Source organism: Lissotriton helveticus, chromosome 6 (assembly GCF_964261635.1).
Source record: "Lissotriton helveticus chromosome 6, aLisHel1.1, whole genome shotgun sequence".
Taxonomy (NCBI): Eukaryota; Metazoa; Chordata; class Amphibia; order Caudata; family Salamandridae; genus Lissotriton; species Lissotriton helveticus.
This window is the reverse complement of record NC_136067.1, coordinates 5,244,865-5,268,466: the sequence shown is the minus strand read 5'-3', so window position 1 is coordinate 5,268,466 and position 23,602 is coordinate 5,244,865. Positions and strand designations below refer to the sequence as shown.

At 50.3% G+C, this 23,602-nt stretch overlaps 1 protein-coding gene across 4 annotated transcripts in view; it reads right to left on the bottom strand.

Moving 5' to 3' along the window:
• The window catches only part of KLHDC3 (kelch domain containing 3), a 175,804-nt gene that overhangs the window by 87,329 nt on the left and 64,873 nt on the right, over positions 1 to 23,602 (bottom strand). For all 4 annotated transcript variants that reach the window (XR_013596055.1, XM_078647243.1, XM_078647245.1 and 1 more), the window contains exon 8: positions 21,902 to 22,010. Coding sequence is in view for 3 of the 4 variants with exons in the window: in XM_078647243.1 (XP_078503369.1) it covers positions 21,902 to 22,010 (109 nt within the window). In the remaining variant the exon portion in view is untranslated. The remainder of the gene's footprint in view (positions 1 to 21,901; positions 22,011 to 23,602) is intronic.

Here is a 23,602-nt window from a genome sequence, read left to right as displayed (position 1 = left end):
CGGACATCAAAGGACTCGAGTCCTATATCTGGGCCAGCCCTGGGTCAGGACGGTAGTTGTATCTGGAGTTGAAGCCCTGCTGACCTCGTCGCGGCGAATCCTGACCCAAACTCTTGTACCTGGAACTATCTTTGAGGCCCTGCTGACGCTGTCGCGGCCTGACCAAGCTGAACCACCTTCGAGGCCCTGCTGACGCTGTCGCGGCCTGTCCACGCTGAACTACCTTTGAGGCCCTGCTGACGCTGTCGCGGCCTGTCCACGCTGAACTACCTTTGAGGCCCTGCTGACGCTGTCGCGGCCTGTCCACGCTGAACTACCTTTGAGGCCCTGCTGACGCTGTCGCGGCCTGACCACGCTGAACTATCTTCGAGGCCCTGCTGACGCTGTCGCGGCCTGACCACGCCGAACCACCTTCGAGGCCCTGCTGACGCTGTCGCGGCCTGTCCACGCTGAAATATCGCCGAGGCCCTGCTGACGCTGTCGCGGCCCGAACCCTTGAACTATCCACGCACCCGTGGGTGCCAAGACTGTCCCGCTACCCCCTTTCCCCCCCAAGATCAAGACATTACGGATCCCTCGATCCTTGCCGCTACCCTGCCAAGAACTTGCTTTGAGTACTTATATAAAGATTCTTGTGAACATCTTCCCGGTGTCGTGTCTATCTGTAAGTAGTGTGATTACTCTGCTGTTACGATTGTAGGAGAGGAGCCTCGCCAAGGAGGCCTCCCTACGGTGCTCGGCCTATTCCATACAGAGAGGTGGGTCTCGGGGTGGACAGTCAGACACCTTCTGTCTCCCCTGGGGTCGCCTTTCCAACATTGGTGGCAAGCGACGGGATCCGAGCCCACGCAAATCGTACAGCGAGTAACACGGCACTACTGACAGAGACCCACAGCCACGATGACTACTAAGGAAGCCGGAACGACCGCAGAATTCCAGAAAGACCTGTTAGAGGAGTATACCCATAAAGAACTTAAACAATTTTGCAAAGACTTGGGTATCGCTACCACTGGACTAAGTACAAAGGACGATTTCAAAGACGCGCTGCAAACATGGGTGGAGACCAGAGGGACCCCACCCCAACCGAACGATGACATTGTCCAAGAAGTACCCGTGAGTACCGTCATAGCCCCCGTAGAGGAAAGAACCGCCAACAGGGACCCGGGCCTCTCCCCCGAAGATGCCCGGGAGCGAGAGAGGAGTCGGCTCCATGAACTAGAGCTCGCCCGACTCCGGCTGGACGGAGAACTCCAATTAGCAGAAAAGAAAATGGCCCTTGAACAACTGCGATTAGAGGGAGATCTGGAAGAGAGGCGGCGGCAAAGAGAATTGGAAGAAAAAAAACTCGCATACGAACACGAGCGTGGCCTCAAAGAACTCGAAATCAAAGCCAACCTCGAAGGAACTGGCGCCACGGTAGCCCGGAACCCCTCACCGCCTACCGACCCAAAGGTCCACATCCCGAAGGATATCGTGAAGGAATACTACAAGAATGACTATATCCAGCAATGGTTCAAGGCATACGAAGTTGCCATGACCGCGCACCGCATTCCGCGAACAGACTGGGGTGCCGGCTTATGGGGGAGATTCGTCAGCGAAGGAAGGGACACCCTGCTGGAGCTGGCCGACGACGTAATGTCCTCCTATGACCACATGAAGGACGCCCTGCTTGTCCGGTATGGCCTCACCCCCGAGATGTACCGGCAGAGATTCAGAGACTGCAAGAAAATCCCCGGTACCACGTGGGTCGAGTACGTGAACTTTTATAGCAGGGCCCTGGAAGGATGGATAAAGGGCAGCAAAGTGTCCACCTACGAGCAGCTGTTCAACCTCATCGTTTGGGAGCACCTCTCCAACAACTGCTTTGTCGAGCTCCGACAGCATCTACTCGACAGCAAGCTAACCGAGCCCCGGAAACTCGCCGTCGAGGCAGATCGATGGGTGAGCACCCGGGTCCCCCGCACACCGATAGGAGAAACCGGTCAGGGCGGCCGGGGGCACCCCCGCCAGCGGGGAGGCGGAGGAGGACAGAACCAGAGCCGAAGTTTCCCGCCAGCCTCAGGCCGGGGGCCCCCTCCCGGGTTCCCCCCGAGTAACACTTCGCCGTCCCTGAGGAGGGACCCCCCAGCACGGCCGGGGCCCCACCCGAACATTACTTGCCACAGATGCCAGCGGACCGGTCACTATGCCAGTGACCCCCTCTGCCCCATGAACCAGCGTCCCGGCACCACTGGGCCTCCGACCCGCCAGTTCGCTGCTGCAGCTCTGGGAGGAGAGGGAGAAGAAGACGTAGAGGTCTACGAGGAAGAACAAATGAGTATGAACCAGCCGCCATGGCCCTAGCCTGCCTGGGCAATAGAGACATGGTCCCCCAGGCCCCGCTACCGAGCAACACTCGAAAATACCGTCAGTGGGTCCACATCAATGGACGACGGACCGAAGCCCTCCGAGACACGGGAGCCAGTGTGACCGCCGTCCGCTGCCACTTGGTGACCCCCGAACAGATCATCCCGAACGTACGCTGCCCCGTGAGGGCCGCCGACAACTCCGATACTCTATGCCAGATGGCCCGAATTCCCTTCGAGTGGGGGGGAGTGTCGGGCACCCTCAAGGTGACCGTCCGGGACGACGCCCCCGTGGACTGCCTCCTGGGGAACGACCTCGAGAGCTCTCCCTGGGCCCAAGTCGAGCGGAGAGAGCACCTAGGAATGATGGGACTACCAGAGTGGGTCTGTGCGACGACCCGATCTATGGCGGCCCGAGCCCCGGCAGCGACCGAGGCCGCCCCGACCGAAGAGCCGGAGTGGCCCGAGCCACCACCCTCGGCCATCCATGAAGAATGCGACTCCGAGACCAGGCCCTCGGAGCCCGAAAACCACCACGAGCTCAGCGACATCCCCGAACTCGCCCAATGGCGCCAAGAGGGTGGTCCCACCCGAGAACAGTTTCGGCAGGAGCAGAAGACCTGCCCTTCCCTCGAGGGGACCCGCCAACAAGAAGCTGCCCAAGCTACCGGGGACACCTCAGGGTCCCACTGGGTCTACTGGGACCACGACCTCCTATATAGTGAACCGAAAATTGCCGAGCTGGGGGCCAGCCGAGTGCTAGTGGTTCCCCTGCGATTCAGAGACTTCCTTTTGAACCTGGCGCACGATGTGCCCCTCGCCGGGCACCTGGGGCAGGACAAAACTTACAGCCGCCTGGTGACCCATTTCTACTGGCCCAAAATGCGCACTGATGTACACAACCACTGCCGCACCTGCCAGACATGCCAAGCCAGCGGAAAGAGCGGGGGGAAGGTGAAGGCCCCGCTCCAACCTTTTCCAGTAGTGACCACCCCCTTCGAGCGAGTGGGAATAGACATTGTGGGGCCCCTGGACCCTCAAACCTCGCAAGGGCATCGCTTCATACTTGTCCTAGTGGACCACGCCACCCGCTATCCTGAGGCCATCCCCCTCAGAACCATCACCGCTCCCGTGGTGGGGCGAGCCTTAATGGGGATCTTCTCCCGAGTAGGATTCCCCCGGGAGGTCGTGAGCGACCGAGGCACGAACTTTATATCTAAATATATGCGGTCCCTGTGGCAACAGTGCGGGGTCACGTACAAGTTCACCACCCCGTATCATCCCCAAGGGAATGGACTTGTGGAGCGGTTCAACCGAACACTCAAGGGGATGATACAGGGCCTAGAGGAGCCACTACGACGCAGATGGGACGTCCTGCTGCCCTGCCTCCTGTTTGCCTATCGGGAGGTACCACAGAAATCCCTGGGGTTCAGCCCCTTTGAACTCTTGTACGGACACCCTGTCCGAGGTCCGCTCAGCCTGGTCAAAGAGGGCTGGGAAACTACCGTCCAGGGCGCACCCCCGGATGTCTACCGATACCTCCTGACCCTCCGAAACCAGACTCGGAAGTTCCGGACCCTTGCAGAGGCCAACCTGGAGGCCAGTCAGGAGGACATGAAACGCTGGTACGACCAGCACTCCTCCTCCATCGAGTTCGAGCCGGGCCAGCGGGTCTGGGTCATGTCCCCGGTCGAACCCTGTGCCCTCCAGGACAAATGGTCGGGGCCCTTCAAAGTGATCGAGCGCAAGAGCCCCGTCACGTACCTCGTGGACATGGAGTCTCCCCGGAATCCCCTCCGGGTTCTGCACGCCAACCGGCTCAAACCTCATTTTGCCCGCACAGAACTGAGCCTGCTACTCGCTACCGACGATGGGACCGAAGACGACTCCGAGCCCTTGCCCGACCTCCTAAAGTGCACTGAGAAGGACGGCTCCGTCGAAGGGATCTCTCTCTCCCCCGACCTGACCCCCGCGCAGCGTCGAGACTGTCAAGAACTGTTGGGACAATTCACAGATCTGTTCTCCCTCACCCCCGGGGTTACCCAATGGTGTGTCCACGATGTCGACACCGGGGACAGTCAGCCAGTACGACACCGGGCCTACCGGGTCCCCGACCGAGTGCGGGCCTGCATCCAGAAGGAAGTCACCAAGATGCTGGCCCTGGGGGTAGTCGAACCCTCCGACAGTCCCTGGGCCAGCCCAGTGGTCCTGGTCCCCAAGGCCGCCGCCCCTGGCACCCCGCCAGAACTCCGGTTTTGCGTCGACTACCGGGGGCTGAATGCTGTTACGAGAACCGATGCACATCCCATCCCCCGGGCCGATGAACTGATCGACCGCCTGGGGGCCGCCAAGTACCTCAGTACCTTCGACCTCACCGCCGGGTATTGGCAAATCGGCCTCACCCCTAGCGCCCAGGAGCGCTCAGCCTTCTCCACACCCGACGGCCACTTCCAGTTCAAGGTGATGCCCTTCGGCATGAAAAACGCCCCGGCCACCTTCCAGAGACTAGTAAACAAGGTACTGGCGGGGCTAGAAGAGTTCAGTGCCGCCTACCTAGACGACATTGCGGTCTACAGCCTCCACTGGGCTGAGCACCTGAAACACCTTTGGGAAGTCCTGACCGCCCTCCGCCGGGCCGGGCTAACTGTGAAGGCCAGCAAATGCCAGATAGGCCAAGGGTCCGTGACCTATCTGGGACACCAAGTGGGGAGCGGCCAAGTGGCTCCCCTCCAACCCAAGATCGACGCCATCCTAGCCTGGGAACCCCCGGCCAACCAGACCGCCGTCCGAGCCTTCCTGGGGCTCACGGGGTACTATCGGCGTTTTATCAAGAACTATGGGAGCATTGTGGGGCCCCTCACGGAACTGACCTCGAAGAACTGGCCACAGAAAGTGCAGTGGACACCCGCGTGTCAGGTGGCCTTCGAGACCTTGAAAACAGCCATGTGCACCGCCCCTGTGCTCCAGGCCCCCGACTACAGCCGAGAGTTTGTGGTCCAGACCGACGCCTCGGAACACGGCATCGGGGCGGTCCTATCTCAGATGGACCCCGTGGGAATTGACCATCCCGTCGCCTTCATCAGCCGGCGGCTGCTGGCCAGAGAACAACGATGGAGCACCATCGAGAGAGAGGCCTTCGCCGTCGTGTGGGCCCTCAAGAAACTCAGGCCATACTTCTTCGGCACCCACTTCCGGGTGCAGACAGACCACCGGCCCCTACGGTGGCTGATGCACATGCGTGGCGAAAACCCGAAGCTGCTGCGATGGTCCATCTCCCTCCAAGGGATGGACTTCACCGTGGAGCATCGCCCTGGCAACGACCACGCCAACGCTGATGGCCTGTCCCGATTTTTCCGCCTCGACGAAGAGAGTCCCCAGGACGATGGGTGACTCTCCCCGCCTTCAGCTGGAGGGGACGTGTGTTGGACACGGCCTCGTGGCGTGGGCCTAACCCTTCCACCTAGCGGGCCCCGGACGACATCGGGCCGCCGGCAAGCTGCTGTCGACCCCCCTGACACGAACATTCCCGAACCCGCAAGGAGGGCCGCCCCCTGGCAACCTACGGCTCTCCCTCTCCCTGGCCCCCGGCGGGCCCTGCTCGCCAACGCCGCCGGTCCAGCAACCATGCCTGGCCCCATCTCTGGCCCGACTCCATCTTGGGCCCATCACGTCCCGAGCACGTGGCCGCCGCCGCCCTGGCCCCGGCCCCAGCGAAGCCCCGACATCGGGGCACCAAGATCCTCCCAGGTGGTCGAGTGGCCACTTGACAGATCCGGAAGGCGGGAAGTTTCGATGGCCCTCCAGCCGTCCCCGGACGCCTGGTATCGATCGCCCTCCAGCCTCCCTGGGCGCTGGCTCCACCCCCCTGCTGGGTGTCTGGACACCTTCATCCCGGCCCCTCTGACCCCCAGGCGCGAGGGTCCGGACATCAAAGGACTCCAGTCCTATATCTGGGCCAGCCCTGGGTCAGGACGGTAGTTGTATCTGGAGTTGAAGCCCTGCTGACCTCGTCGCGGCGAATCCTGACCCAAACTCTTGTACCTGGAACTATCTTTGAGGCCCTGCTGACGCTGTCGCGGCCTGACCAAGCTGAACCACCTTCGAGGCCCTGCTGACGCTGTCGCGGCCTGTCCACGCTGAACTACCTTCGAGGCCCTGCTGACGCTGTCGCGGCCTGTCCACATTGAACTACCTTTGAGGCCCTGCTGACGCTGTCGCGGCCTGTCCACGCTGAACTACCTTTGAGGCCCTGCTGACGCTGTCGCGGCCTGTCCACGCTGAACTACCTTTGAGGCCCTGCTGACGCTGTCGCGGCCTGACCACGCTGAACTATCTTCGAGGCCCTGCTGATGCTGTCGCGGCCTGACCACGCCGAACCACCTTCGAGGCCCTGCTGACGCTGTCGCGGCCTGTCCACGCTGAAATATCGCCGAGGCCCTGCTGACGCTGTCGCGGCCCGAACCCTTGAACTATCCACGCACCCGTGGGTGCCAAGACTGTCCCGCTACCCCCTTTCCCCCCAAGATCAAGACATTACGGATCCCTCGATCCTTGCCGCTACCCTGCCAAGAACTTGCTTTGAGTACTTATATAAAGATTCTTGTGAACATCTTCCCGGTGTCGTGTCTATCTGTAAGTAGTGTGATTACTCTGCTGTTACGATTGTAGGAGAGGAGCCTCGCCAAGGAGGCCTCCCTACGGTGCTCGGCCTATTCCATACAGAGAGGTGGGTCTCGGGGTGGACAGTCAGACACCTTCTGTCTCCCCTGGGGTCGCCTTTCCAACAATGAGCAGTTCGGCTCCCTCCTTAAACTGATCAGGTAGGTGTTGAAGGAGCTGTTCTAGGGTGTCATAATGCGCCCTATCATATCGTGCCAATAGTGCCTGTGTGTTTGATATACGCCAGATATTGGCAGCTTGCGCAGCCACCCTTTTGCCCGATGCCTCAAGCACTTTCGACTCCTTGTCTGGGGGAGGAGCTTCACCCGTTGTTTGGGAGTTCGCCCTCTTTCGGGCATTGGCGACGACCAACGAGTCCAGAGGCAACTGTCCCCGAATATATGCAGGGTCCCCAGGTGCTGGCCTGTACTTCTTTTCGATACGTGGGTTCACCACTCTCGCCCTGGTAGGTTCCTCAAAGATCTCTGGGGCATGCTTAAGGACACCTTTTAGCATAGGAAGTATCTTAACTGTTCTCTCTGAGACAGAAAAAGTGTCAAACAAGAAATCTTCCTCCACCGGGTCAGCATGCATGTCCACATCATGATTTGCAACTGCCCGCTCTATTAATGCATTGAATGTCGCAGAATCCTCAGTTGGGGATGTACGTGCCCCAAAACCTGTGGGTCCTGTACCACCTGATGGCCTCCCTGGTCACCAGTGTCGTCATATGAGTCCTGTTGTACATCAGGGTCATTGTTGTCCGGGAAATTGTACTGGTCATCCTGGTCGTCATCCTCTCCCCCTGACTGGTTGGGTGAAGGTGACGGACTCCCCCTTGGTGTAGGCTGAATAGGGTCCACAAGGGCAGGAATGTCATGTGCTGGCCTTTTCTTTTTTAGTGGAATGACATAGGATTGCAATGGTTGGGAAGTGATCTTTCTTTTATAGATGGTCAATTTCCCTGTTTCCGCATCGATATAATGCTCAGATTGTTCTTCTGAGGCTTGATGTCGATTCAATCGGCCACCTTGCGTCGAAGGTTCTGACGTGTCAGAGCTCTTTGGCACCGATTTGGGTGCAAATGCCTTCGGTGCCACCTTCGGCGGCAGTGTGTACAGAAGCTTGGTTGAAGGTTTGGCAGGTGCGTCCAGTTGTTTTGGACCCGACGGCGTAAGAGTTGTTGACGTCGAAGCCTTCTCCCGAATACGTTTGAGGGAGTCAGCGACCTGCTGTGGGAAGGAAGTAGAGGGTTCGGTAACCGATGCCTTATGTCCGGTACCATCGGAGGCCTTTGGCGTTGAAGCGGAGGCCGCCGACGAATCTTCGGCAGCGACGGTCCGTGCCCCCGTTATAGGCTTATGCGCCGATGGCGGTGCTTTAGATTTATTGTCTTTGTGCCGATGCGTAGTGCCTCCGGACTCCGTGTCGTGGGCCTGTGCAGACTTTGGTTCGACGGCTGTCGTAACCTTGCCCGACCCATGATGGACGACCGTCTTCGAGGACGGGTCCTTGGGCACCTTCTGCGGCGCTGTTGACTCGACAGCCTTCTTCGACTTCGGTGGGCCTGAGGCCGACGGAGTCGATGGAGGAGCAGGTTTTGTGATTTGTGATGGGACGCCGGCCATTTTAGGTGTTGTCGAAGCCGTAGGTTTCGGTTTCGTTTTCGATGGGACGGCAGCCATCTTAGGTGTGGTTGATTCCGAAGGTTTCGGTTTCGATACGCGCAATGGCATCTCCGCTGTAGTGTCCGTGGCCGGGCCAGAAGGCGGGGCCGGGGATAGCGGTGCAGGGTCGTGGGTAAGGCCGAATGGCGATCCCGTGACCTGAGCCTGAATCATGTAACTTTCGGGGCATAGCTCTTCCTCCGAGCTATCTTCCGCGGCCCCATAAACTTCTTCGTCGTCCCCTACCTCCTCGACGTATTCAAGGTCTTGGCCCAGTCCTTCGACATCTTCTTCGGGATCGGCCTCGACCTCCGTCGACGGTGGTGAAATCTGAAGATGATGGCTGCGGCCGTCTTCTGCGGGGTCGGCGAATATGTCGTCGGGTGCCGGAGCCGCTCGCCGGGCCTCGAGGCGCGCCGCACGCCGAAGCTTGACCGTTTTCTTGGACCTGAATTTTGAGCAGGCCATGCAGTTGTCCTCGTTGTGGTCCGGCGAGAGGCATTTGTTACAGACTGGATGCACGTCGATATGTGGGTACTTGGACCCACAGACGGGGCAGAACTTGAACGGACTCCGTTCCATGGAAAGATCGACGGGGTCTTGCTGCGACGAGAGGGCCTCGATGTCCGCAGAGTTACTCGACTCCGCAGAATTCCGACTCGAAGAGTGGGATGATGCACGAGACCGCACGCAAACAATACCGACGCAGGTAACGAAGGCCTTTTGGCCTTAAGAAGTAAGTTTTTCCGATTCCGACAAGGAGACGTCGAAATCACATCCGAACCTAATGGCGGAAAAAAACAATCTGGGGATGGAGTCGATGCCCATGCGCACTGTAGTCCAGGGGAGGAGCCACCTATCTCGTGATACTTCGAAAACTCTTCCAGGACAACAATGTGCAATCATCCGGACCCAACACTAGGCGGCGATCTATGCAATAGATATGAATTTAGCAGCCCACATGCCTCGAACTTAAATGAGTTATGAATCTGTAAGTGAACAATTTCAAAGAGACTTGGTAGTTGTGGTACAAACTGATGAAATGGATTGTGTTGATCCATATGAGAATATTATTGTAGATGGGAAAACTGTGAACTTATTAATTGACTCAGGGGCCAGGATGACCATGGTCACTGATGAGCTGTTTAAGAAAATGAGGAATGATAAGTCTTTACTTCCTCAAGATAGAAATCCGTTTACTTAGGATGGGAGGAAGATTGAATTAACGGGTTTCTTTGAAGGCCATTTGAAATTTAAAGAGAAAGTGATTTTGGGGAAAATCTACGTAGCAAAGGAGGGGCTGAATATCCTTGGGTGGTACCACCAAGGATTATTCGGAATGACTTTTAGACCAGGGAGAAAAGTTCAAGTTTCTTTGGTTGCAGATCATCCTTGTGGCGATCTTTCGGATCCAGTAACCAGTGATGTAAAATGGATCAACAAATATAAAGATGAGTTCAGTAAGAAGTTGGGAAGAATTTCCGGATTTAAACACATGATCAAAGTACAGAGTGGCACTACTCCAGTTAAACATAAACTGAGGAATGTCCCCTTTAGTTTACGAGATGAGTTGACACAAATTCTAAAAAAAATGTGTGAGGATTATGTCATAGAACCAATTGAGTCCTCTCTTTGTTTATCCCCATAGGTCACCGCAAGAAAAAAAATGGCCAACTTACAGTCTGTGTGGACCTTAGAAGTCTAAATAAAGTGTTATGGGTAGCCTCACATCCTCTACCACGCATCAATGACATTGTGTCTACTTTCTCTGGTGCAAAAGTATTTCGTAAAATTGATTTGTCTTCTGCCTATCATCAAGTAGTACTTGATGAATCATGCAAACACTATACCGCTTTTGTCTCTCCCATTGGGACTTTTCAATTCAAGAGAATGCCTTTCGGACTGGCTTCCGCTGCTTCTGTGTTCCAACGTGTGTTGGAGAATGGTCTGAGTGGTGTAAAAGGAGTTGTAACATTTCAAGACGACATTTTGGTGGCAGGAAAACACCTTGTGCAACATGAGGAGTTAATGGAACAGGTTCTTAAGAAACACCAAAAGGCTGGCATTGTTGCAAATCTCAAAAAATGTGAATTCACTAAGGAAAGTATAGAGTACCTCGGACATGTCATATCAGGAAAAGGAATATCACCAAGACCTGGTTTAGTAGATGCCATCACCAAAGCACCTTGTCCTACAACCAAAGAACAGGTCTCATCATTTTTAGGAGTTTGTGAATTTTATGCTAAATATGTTGAAAGTTTTTCAGCAAAAACTGTCAATTTGAGAGAGTTACTTAAAAAAAATAATAATTTTTACATGGTCATCTGAGTGTCAAGTGGTATATGACAATCTCAAGAAAGAGATTAGTTCTCCAAGTGTCCTAGCACCGTTTGATCCTTTAAGACAATGTATCATCACAGTAGATGCAAGCAATGATGGTTTGGGTGCGACTTTGTCTCAGATAAACAAGCATGGAAAGGAAGTCACCTTAGGTTTTGCTTCAAGGTCACTAAGAGACAATGAAAAAACATTCTATAATTGAGAAACAACTTTTAGCGTGTTGTTGGGCAGTGGAGAGATTTAAATGTTTCATTTGGGGAAGGAGGTTTGAGTTGCAAATTGATCACAAACCTTTGGTGAATATTTTATCTGGTACTGTTATCAGAGACCATACCCCGAGAATTTCGAGATTGAGGCCAAGTTATTACAATATGACCTTAAAATTGAGTACATCCCGGGTGGGAAGAATGTAAGGGCAGACTATTTATCACGTTCTCCCATTTCTGTTGATATCAATTCTAACAATTGTGTGATCAAGATGTTGATGAGTGTTTGATAGCAGCTGTGGATGTGTGTCAAGAACAAACTATCAGTGAAGAACAATGGAAGTTGGGTATGGAAGATGATGGACTTCTGGTCATAGTTAAAAGGTTTGTGATTGATGGTTGGCCGAGAGAACGTATGTTGCCTGTGAACTTGCAGCTATACGCAAAAATTGCAGACTAACTACATGTTCAGAAGAATCGGATTTTGATGAGAGGTGACAGATTTGTTCCCCCTTTTGGTTTGAGGCAAAGAATTATCGAAAATGGACATGAGGGTCATTTGGGGCAAACAATACCAAAAGGAAAATTAGAGAAGATTACTGGTGGCCAGCAATGGACACTGTCCAGTATATATAAAGAACACTCTCACTCCTGGTATAAGTACTGTGAAATAAAGTCTTAAAGGTGAGTAGGTGCAATTTGGTTGTCCCTCCTGAGTATGAGCAAATCAAATACAGAAGATAGCGTTATCCCAAAGCCGTGGAAAACGTCACCAAATGCACTAAAAAAATATTTAAATGAAGTTAATCACATTTTCTTGATGTTTTTGTACGCTATTTATTCAGATTTCCTTCTTTCTTTTAAGTTCTTTTTCATTTTTTCAAACAAAAATCATATTCATCAATTATTTCAGACAAACGCCCAATGCATTTTGGGCCAAGCCCTTCTTCAGGTGACTATTTTTCTGTAAACAGCAAAATACAAAGCATTATAAAAATTCAATCCAAAAACATATAATTCATTACCAAATGGTTGTTTATATGAAAAAAGTGTACTGGTGATGTACCTTATATCCCAAGGTGCACATCAAATCTAAAAATGAATGATTGTGTCTCTCAATAAAGTTATAGTCGAAAGCATGTTTTAACATGGTGGAATGTTCCACCTCCATAAACAATTGTTCAATGTGTAACAGATAACTGTTACTCAATCATGGCGATCAATCTACTTCGTTTCAAAATTAAATTACACTGAAACACTATATCTGACGGTGTAACACAAAGTCAATTGCAAAAAATTACCCGGCACCAGAACTATAAGAAAGACGACTTTCTTCCATCAATACTTTCATAACTCAATCCTTGACTGCGTGTGCCTTAAATGGGACCTGCAAATGAATGCGGAGAGGCATAGCAACTCGTAAGGTCAATGTTTCCCACTTTTTAGGAACCTAAAAGTTTGGCGTGGTAATCAAGAAATTCACTCACGGACTCAACCTCCACGATTCCGCAGAGTGGCGTGTTTAACGTCTAGCAAGTCCTTTACCGAACTGAAAAGAATAAAGAATGCCATTCAAACCTCTGTCTCACTCTTACGGTTCTAGTGAGCGAAAGTAAGTAAAAATGTCTCTTACCCCGAGTTTTTTAAAAAACGGCATGCCTCCTCGAATCTTCGTGTACTGCTATCGCGTTTGTTCTCTCGGCCATGATACTATGTCAGAGTTTATGTCACGTGACCACAGCATGGAGGTCAAAGAAATACTATAGTGTAGTGTTTAGGAGAAAAGACCCCCGTTTATGCAAAACTGCACATTAATAAATCAATGAAGTGTCAATAGACAAAAGATATTTTCTTTAAACAAAAAACCGCAGTCTAAGATGGACAAAAGTAATCCTTTTGATGAGACTTCACGCGCTAAAGTAGAATTGTACCAAAGCAAGAAGAAAGAGCATTATGATAACAAACCGAGTAGGAGTAAATCACAAAGATTGAGGTGGGAGATTGGGTTCGAATCAAGATCCCTACACATGAGTGGAGTGGTGTGGCTCACTGGTAGAGGCGGCAGACCCGAAAGCAGAAGACGGCCCGGGACCAGGGTTCAATCCCCGACGCGGCAGGGTCGTGAACCAGGGTCAGCAGACTCGATAATTCTCGCCTCGGCACCTACTCTAACCAGGGACCACACTCGGCAACTCTGGGCATTAGCTTGCCTCATCTCCACAACGGCCCCCCACAAACGCCGGGGATGCCTGGTTTCACCTTGGAGATACCCAGAAAGGGAACATCTCACAGGGAAAGCCAGGACGGGTTCCCCAGCGGTCTATAGCGCCAGGAAGCCTCCGGGTAGCAGTGCGCTTTACAAGACACACACATTTACATTTACATGTTGTAAAATGTAATTCTAAGTTCAAAGATCCTGTACAGGTTGACACTGTGTCCAAAAATGCTATTAGGGTTATGGCCGTGAATGGTGGAATAAAAATAGAGTACATAAAATCATTACCAATAGTGAGAAGGAGAGTGTGCATGGTGCGAACAAACGACTCGAAGGTTTTGGCATGTCTTATGCTAGTATGCAAAGTAATACTGAGGAGGACACTCTTCCTGTTGCTTTGCGCAGAAGCAAGAGGGTTGTTACTAAACCCATCAGATTTCGAGATGTATAGAGTGTTCTTAGTTCATATTTTTTCCTTTTGAGTATTTTAGATGATATATATATATTTTCTTTCCATGTAATTGTTCTTTTCCCAATTTGCTAATTGGGACTGTTGGTTTAATAAAAATGTTTATAAAAGGAGGGAAATGTGTTGTGATGTCATGTATTCCGCATTCCAGGTCATCTCGTGTACATCATGTTCTTAAGATTCCATGAAAGTCGGTTGCTGTTGGGAAGCTGATGAGGGTTGAATAATAAACTACTCTCTCCTGCCAACTCTTCTGCCAACTCTTCTGTTGCTGTGTCATCCTTGACCTCTAAGCATAGTTCTCCAGTTGTAAACTACCGACGAATGTTCTGAAAGACTGGATCAAGCACCGCAGAGAGATAGAGGAGAAAATTACTCATAATACTAGCTGTAAAAGCCAAACATAAGCGTTGATTCTGGCGTTAGAAAACAGTAACAACTTTGCCTGACTTTAACATGTCGTCCGTAGTGCCGCCAACGTCACAAAGCAGGAAGTGGCGTTGATGAGCGTGACCACTGAAACCCTTTCACTGGGTGGGGGGAGAGGGGTCCTGAAAGAACGAGGTGGGGATTGGCCTCGCTTCTTCTGCAGTGCGCTTGCGAGTCATGGACGGGTCCTGGGGCTTACGTGTAGGCTGTGACGTAGCGGTAGATGAAAGCGACCAGCAATTTGCTTCTCAACAGGTACAGCCTCCCTACTCCTTGTATAATTACTGGGCTGCACACAGAAATACCCATGTGCTTGGCTGTGTAGTAATCCCTCATTAATACACCTCCAGAGGTTAGCTGGTGTAATCTTCTTTATTGATCATACAATGTAAAGCCAAGTAATCAGGGCTTTAAGTGGGATGAAAAAACAAGACGCGCTCTGTGGTAGGGGAAGGGCAAAGTGCAGGCGCAGAGTGTGAGAGGAAAGTGTGGTGGGGGAGTGGGAGGGAATTAACACAAGCTGTAGCCCGCCCGGTGACTGACGAGGGGGAGGAGGGAGGGGGTAGTGCGAGCAGAGAGCAGGGGGTGGAGGAGCATGGAAATAAAAGTGATTAGCGCGCTGTAAAGGTTGGAAGGCTTAATGAGCCGTGGCAAAAAGCCAGATGGCGGCTGTGCGCGTTACCGCAAGCTTGAGGCCAGCAAAAGCGGATGGGCGGACTTTTAAAAGTCCACTTACTAAATGTCTTACCAGAGCAACGCATGCGCTGGCTCAGGCGAGACCTACAAAAGACCTTGCCAACTTTCAGTTGAGCAGCACTCTCATACTGTATGATGATGACATCTTGGTCTGTAGTACCTCTGAGGATCTGTGTCGTCAAGAGACGATAGCCTTCCTAACTGCACTTGCCATAAGAGGATACAGAGTGGAAAAAGGAAAAGTACAATACCCAAGCAAAAAGTTGTCGCGTCAAACATTTCTCAACCTACTGGACTGTTCAATGCCCTACACAGCAATTTCGTCGATATGATAGACCGATCCGCCACCTACCTGTATCGGATAGTGGTGGTCTGTCCCTACTCCAGGTGGAATGAAGCCGGCCCTTGCATACACTGTGAAGCCTAGGCAGCGACCACCTTCCCAGTCAGGGAGGTGATACAGAAATAGGGAGTGCCTGATGTCATCCTATCGGACAACTGCAGGCACTCTGCCAACTCCATATTTGATCATATCTGCACCCTCCTGGGTATCACACACAAATTAGCCTCAGTATACCACCCGCGAAGTAATGGCATAGTTGAGAGACTGAATTGTCTTCTCAAGAACAACATTTGTAAAATTTGTGACAGTCTAAATAAGAAATGGCTCCACAGCCTCCCTGAGTCCTCTTTGCAATATGAAACACACCCAGCAGTGACCCTCACCTCACACCTCACCAGATTGTGACAGGCACACTTTTGGGGGACGCTCATCATAACGACCCGGACCAAATTAAGCTCTGACGCCAGCTCTCGGGCATTGGGGAATGAACTGCACAAGTACCTCTTCGAACACAAGTTCTTGACCAAACAAGTCCATCACCGGAGCACTGGAGAGCCCACCACCAAGCTACCATACCAAATACCACAGTCTGGGTAAGAAGTATGCATCCGCAACTCCGTACTGAAGTGGAAACAGGCTACGTTTGAAGGACCCTACTGGGTAATATTCTTGACACCAACCACAGTCAAGGTGGAAGGGGGAGAAGCCGGACTCCACCTCTCTGACGTACGACCCAAGCGTAGATCTAGTATGCACCTTCCTTATAAGCTAAAATTAAACATCTACCTCTCCTCACAAGTTCATGCTGCTCATGCAGGTCAAAAGGACACCACCACAGCGGTTAAAACATCACACCCTTAAGCAAAGCAGGCCACAGGGAGGGGTACTGTCCCCGCTGTGGCAAGGAGAGGGGGAGAAAAAAAACACATTGTACGAATGGCCCTAAAAAAGTGTAAAACTCAATTTTCCCCTAAAATTCAAGCACCTACTAAAATTAAGTTAAAACCCCATCATTCCACAAAAATTCAATCTTCGCCGTCCCATTCGGGAAAACTTGCCACGAGTAAAAACATTGCAGCATGCTATTTACAAATAAGCAAAGAAATGTTCCAAAACTGCCTAATAATGTGTTCTCTAATCTACAACCCGCAGCTCTTATACAGGTCTGCAATCAAAACTACAAGTGCACCGACACTGCGGCAGTCTGCCATTTCTTCAACCAAAGCTTTCAAAGACTGTTGTACAAGGGCACTCGCTCAACTAATGCAAATATCAAACTGACTTTTGTAGGTTGGTCTTAAATTACATTTTTTTGCACTGCACCAGGACAAGACCCTCTGGGCACCCGGACACCGGACAACAAATACACAACAAACCACAGACGTCAGGCCCAAACACCGGACAACAAACTATAGACAGGCCCAAATGACAAACATCTCCTTCGAAGAAGGCCGTTCAGCCTACGAAATGTTTCCGAATTTACATGTTAAGTATTTTTGCACACACCCTCTCTAGCCGGTCATGTGCAGAGACCTCTCTCACCTCACATACACTGAACCAAAAGCTAGCATGCCTCACGCACAACACAGAGCACTCCTACACAACAGCTGGTATCACACACACTACAAACAGGTCATGTTACGTCTGCCCCTTGATATCTAATGGCGTACGCGCAGACAGGCTTTACTTTTCACAGGAGATAGCCCCCGAAAAAGCAAAGTGCCTTATCCATCTGTACCTTCGCAGAATTGGGGGAAAAGTCAACCCAATAGAGTAAAACCCCGTAGCCCACTAGTAAACATCACCCAGTATGAGACCAACCCCACTGCACAGTATCTCTTCACCGAGCTAAATGACATCCAATCTGAGGTAGACAGGATGCTCAGGGAGGGAACCACAGGGTAGGACACGGTTTGGACCCGGGATTTTATAGAAAAGAAATTCCTGTAGGTAGCATGACCACCAGTACAGTGCACATACACATGACCCTTAACATCTGTGGGGGTTACCATGTTTAACGAGAAATGGACCCCAGACATGGAATTCCAGTCCACGGCCGCTCCTCTCAATCACGCAGGGGGAAACGAGTCCCATGGGAGGTGGTCAAACAGCAGCATAGACACCCGCGCCAGGAAATCTGGGATAACGAGATCAATGGGTGTATACGGTTGGAGGGGAAGGAGCAACCCCTATTTGTACGGAAACTTATGTTGTACTCTTTATGCAGACGTGAAGGAGGAAGGTGCCAGGAACAGGGCTGGTTGCCTAGTATCCTTTCATTGATTCTGTTATGGTTATCCAAACTACTCACGTCCTCTTTGCCAGTTCTCCTGGCTGTACTTCTGTTATGTGGTTTCTACACCCGGGGGTTTTCTGCTGTAAAAAAGCCATCCTCAAATTAGGTAGTATGCACCTAGATAGGGAAAAAGTAACAGACACTAAACACACAAACACACTTTCTAATAGCATACGTGCCATGACATATGAGGAAGATAAAGTATATAACAGCAGCCAAAAAACTTTCTACACCGAGAGACTCTTAGCAGACGCAATCTGTCGAGGCTCTCCCGGCCGCAGCGTTTCATGAAACCAACTTGTTCCTGGTTTGCCAAACGCCTCTTGTCTTTTCATTTATTTAAGGTAAACTGATATCAGAGCAACATAATGTGTGAAAGGATGCAGAATAAAACCACAATGATAAAACAAACACATTCGAAGTGGTTTAGCTGCAGAAAAAAAGAGAAAGCTCAGTTTTGAGCCTTAGAGAGTTCTTTAATTCAAGTTATTAAAATACAGAATTGTATTTCCTTGTGTGATTTTAATGCAGACTTCATCGATCTTTGAAGCCCTTTCCTAACTTTACATATTCACTCGCAAAATGATCTTAGCATCTGGCCAGGTCCCATACTCGACCATTACCAAAAGCTATGGCCAGATACAGACCACAGCTAACACTGAAGCCTCCTCACTCAGAACTACTGGCTGCTGGCCAGTGTCCACAGCTGGAGCCCTCCTCCATGTGACGAGCTGTGGGGCAGACGCCTCTGCCAACCACTTAAGTTAACATCTGTAAGCCAGCGTCTACAGCTATGGTTCTCTTCCATGTTGAGAGCTGTGGAGCACACGCGTGCAACTACCACTGAACCCCTCACGCTGAGTTCAGTGTCGTGCACCAGCGTCTACGGCTGTGGCCCTGTTCCATGTTATGAGCTGTGCAGCACACGCCTGCACCTACCACTGAAGCCTCTTATTCCAAAGGTCACTCTCACACACCAGTAGCTCTCTTTGCTGTCCTCTCATCCGAGAGTTCTCTATGGGGTAATCTTCAGACACACAACCAAGAGAACTCTACTCAGTTGCCCCACTCACCCCCGCAGGTGGCAGGTGCTGCTCAGTTACAACAGTTATGAGCAATAAGACATTCCAGCATCCCTCAGGAGACCATGTGTACATGCAAATCCAGACATAAAATGACTGATGAAGAAGTAATTAAAAAAAAGAATGTTGCTGGAATGATGGTGGTTATCAGAAAAAATCCAATCACGGTTGAAAATAAAAACATAGCATGAAATAAATATGCAATATATATATATTGCATGAGAAGGCTTCCTGGTAATGGATACAGAAACTCTGTTTAAGTTGGATTTTTGATCCATTCATCACCTTTAGATTGATAAATAATCGCATAGATTGCAACCCCCCTACAGACCCAATAGTCTTAAAATGAACGTACAGTTTGTGGTAGATGTAGTCAGTGAGGGGATTCACTCAACAGCTTTGGAGAGTCTATGTAAGGATCCTTGTACTCTAGTTAAGCGTCAAGTGTAGGCTGCTATGAGGAAATGAAAGTGGATGCAGCATTGACGTTTCGGTCTCTTTGTGCCAAACAAGTACGTGCGGCCATCTTCAGGACAAGGTGTTTAAGAAAAGACAATGGCCGATCCTTTAGCAAACCCTGGTAAATGTAAGCTGGCTGGAAGTACAACAAGTACCAATGGATGGACAAACAGATCTATAATTTTATGATTGTAAAAACCGCTGCCAAAATGAGTACATCTGCCACTACTCGTCAACTGCAAGCATGAGTTACAACCGACACATATAGGCCTCCGGTGGTTCTACGGTAGCACTTGCTGGAAATGGCTTGCAAGATGCAAATACCCTGAAAATACTTAATACAGTTGCCAGATGGAGTCTGCAAAACAGTTATTAAGAAATGCAACTGGAATGAAAAATACAGATCCGTTTAAAGATTGTTTTCAATAAAAAGAACTTTGTAACATAAATAATGAACATGACCAAATGAAGGGTTGAAACACGCACAAACCGAGTAGAGGGCAGGTCCCACCAGGCAGTAACCCACCCAGTCATCGCAGCCTGCTCGGCTGTATCTAGGGGCACTTGGCAGAATATCACATCCTGACATGACAGGTCAGGCGCCTTCAAGAGTGACAGCTCGTCCTTGACACAAAGTGGCCAATATTTAACTGCAACGCAGGGGTACGAGGAGTGCGTGTTTGTGCTACAGCGACCACAGAGGCTGATTCGTCACTAATAGTTTAAATGGTGTGCGCAGTAAATACAGATAAATAAAATCACAAATTGAAATACAGGAATAAAAAGATTATTAAAATAGTACGTCCTATGTCAAATAATTCCATCAAACATATATCTCGTAACGCACAAAGAGCGCAACGCAAAGGACAAAATGCATATGTTACAGGTAAACAGAACACAGCCACTATTCATGGATACAAACAAGAAATGTTAGGGCTAAATACAGCCACGTGGTTATCAAAAACACCACTTACAAAACTTTTTATATTTTCTAATTTTACATTTTCCTTCTTTATTTATATACACTTTAATAATCTGTTAATATTATTTAATTTTCTAAGTAGACATTGGCTCCTGAACAGGCTTTGTGGACCCCCAGGGGTCCACGGACCGCAGGTTAATAACCTCTGAGCTAGGGTACCCAACCCCCTCCGTCACGAGAAGGAAGGCGCGGAGGAGCGTTGCCCCACTTAAAATACCCCCAAAACCCTAGAGATGAAAATAAAATGGTAAATTATTGCCATTTCATTTTTTATCTTCTATCCTGAACAGAGCGTCAGGGTGGGCGTAGAGGTAGAGGTGAGTGACAACAGCAGGGAGGGGGGTGGGCGGTCTATCCACTGTTTAAAGTGTGCATGTCCTTTTGGACGGCCGTCTTGTGACGGCCAACCACACGTGCACATCTATAAACACCTCTAACCCAGCTGTCTTCAGAGAGCTGGGTTAGCGCAAGTGCAGGCCTCCAAGGCGCTGTGGAGCACCGAGTGAGGGCGCTCCCTCCAATCAGGGCGCTGTGGAGCACCGAGTGAGGGCGCGCCCTCCAATCAGAGCACTGCTCTCATACAGCATGAGAGCAGTGCCAGGATTGGTCAAGGGAGTTGCTGCATCCAGTTCCCGTGGAAAGAGGAGGGCGGGAGCAGAGGCCATCATGTTCCGTATCGTTCATTTATTTTAATTTTATTTTGCGTAGATGCCAGCCGCCACTAATTAAACTTTAAATTTTAATCCAAGAACTGAGCACTCACCAGAGCAAAGCTGCCCAGGGGCCCCGAGAGGCTTCAAGCAAGAATCCAGGCGAGAGGAAAGGTTTAACATGAAGATCGGAGAGCTCTGGAGACTAGCAGAAGCCTATGAACAGGTTTGCAGGACAGAATCTGGCAATGTATCTTTTTATTTTAGTTTTTGGAAGGGACACACACAGACAGCATATTGATCTCAGGTCCTCGGGAGCAGGTCCTTGTGGAAGCTCCCACTACAACAGTTCTCCTGTTCCTCTTGCCCACAGTCCGCCCTCTGCTGCCCGTCTTCCTGCTGCCCTCGGTTTGTGCCTCCTCTGCTCGTTTCTTGCTCGGTTTTGCCTTCTGCTCGTTTTTCTCACCGCTGTTTTTGCCTTTTCTGCTCGTTTTTCTGCCCTCCATTTTGCCCTCTTTTGCCCTCTTGCCTTTTCTGCCCGGTTTTGCCTTTTTCTGCTTGCTCATTTTTTATGCCCTCTGTTTGTGCCTCCTCTGCTCGTTTCTTGCTCTGTTTTGCCTTTCTGCTCGTTTTCTGCCCTCGGTTTTGTCTTTGTTTGCCCTTTTTCTGCTAGTTTCTTCGCTCTTCCTGCTGTCTACTCAAGGCCTATCACAGAGGGAGCTGGCATGGTGGAGAACTCGCACCCCAGAGCCCAGGAACCCCCAGGGGCGACAGTGCCGCGCTCTACAAATTCTGATTGATTGATCTCAGAAAATAAAAGAATCCACGCCAACAACACAGAATGGCATGAACCGTGGACAGCTGTCTCCATGGTGGATCCATGTACATGGCTACAAAAGCAAGGCCAGGCCCAGACCGTACAGCCTCCTCTCCGGCAACTGTTTCCACATATTTCACAGACATCAGAACAGCAGCACGGTCAGCGGTCACAACCATGAGCCTAGTCTGCAGGGACATGGACTATAGTATGTACTAGTCCCCCCTGTACGAAGGTCTCACTCACCTGGTGCCTCCAAATAGTATGATTTTGTCTCCCATCATGCAACAGCATTGTCGCCGACGAGGGCACGGGCCCTTCCCCCGAGGCTCCACCTTCTTCCAAGTGAAGGAGACTGAACAAGACACAAAACAGACTGGTCAGCGGAGTATACAAAGACATACAACAGCTAAACATGTACATATAACCGGCAGCTCACAAAAGCAAGCACACAGAATCTGCAGGTGAGCTAAGTATGCACATGGAACATGGATGTATACATAAAAAGGGGTCAAATCAGCATGACTAAAGAACAGGCTGATCAGGTGAGCATGTTCATAGAACATACATAGAACATGTATGAAAGGTAAGTATGTGCATACAAGACGCGGGTTAGATAGGTTTATACATATAACATTAGAGATATCTGTCAAACAACCATGTAAAGGAACACACTTATCTAAGCATGTAAAGAAATGATCAACAGCTAAGCATGTGAAAAGCACGCCATCAGCAAAGCATATTAAGAGCAGGTAGGTTAGCTAACCATGTAAACAGGCCATCATTTAAGCATATAAAGAACAGGTCATTAGTTATGCATGTAAAGAACAGGCCATTGGATAAGCATGTAAAGAACAGGTCATCGGCTAAACATGTAAAGAACAGGTCATCAGCTAAGCATGTAAAGAACAGGTCATCAGTTATGCATGTAAAGAACAGGCCATTGGATAAGCATGTAAAGAACAGGTCATCGGCTAAGCATGTAAAGAACAGGTCATCGGCTAAGCATGTAAAGAACAGGTCATCGGCTAAGCATGTAAAGAACAGGTCATCGGCTAAGCATGAAAAGAACAGGTCATCAGCTAAGCATGAAAAGAACAGGCCATCAGCTAAGCATGAAAAGAACAGGTCGCCAGCTAAGCATGAAAAGAACAGGTCGTCAGCTAAGCATGAAAAGAACAGGTCGTCAGCTAAGCATGTAAAGAACAGGTCATCAGCTAAGCATGTAAAGAACAGGGCATCAGCTAAGCATGTAAAGAACAGGTCATCGGCTAAGCATGTAGAGAACAGGTTGTCACAAAAAGCCCGTCAGTGAAACGAATGGCAGACATCAGGAAAGGGAGGTCTGCGGTATCCATTCTAATCGGAGGGCATACGTGTTGGCTTGGCCCTCTCTGCAGGGTCATCCCCAAACGTTTTGCCTTCAGCCTCCTGTTTTCTGAACCAGTAATTTCTGTTTTTAGGACTTGAGACCTTTACTGCTGGTAACCAGTGCTAAAGTGGTTGTGCTCTCTCTTTGAACCCCTTCGACGCTCATGACGAGCTCAGCTCGTCATGAGGTACACCTCTCGTACACTCATGACGAGCTGAGCTCGTCATGTAACGCGGGTTTTAAAAAAACTCAGCGCACCGCGGTAAATCCTACCGCGGCTAAGGTGTTAAACAAGGTAAAATAGGCTTGCACCCAATTGCCACATTTAATATACTTGTAAGTCTCTAAATAAGTGTTACTACAATTACTCAGGGGCTGTAAATTAAATGCTACTAGTGGACCTACAGCACCCATGGTGCCACTCAAATTTGCACATTTAAACATCTCAGCCCTTCGATTACAGAGCCTGTGTGAGCAGTTATAAACTGCCAATTCGACCTGGCAAAATCAACCTTTTGCCAGTCCTAAACCTCTCTTTTTAATACATATGTCACCCTAACGGAAGGCCCTAAACA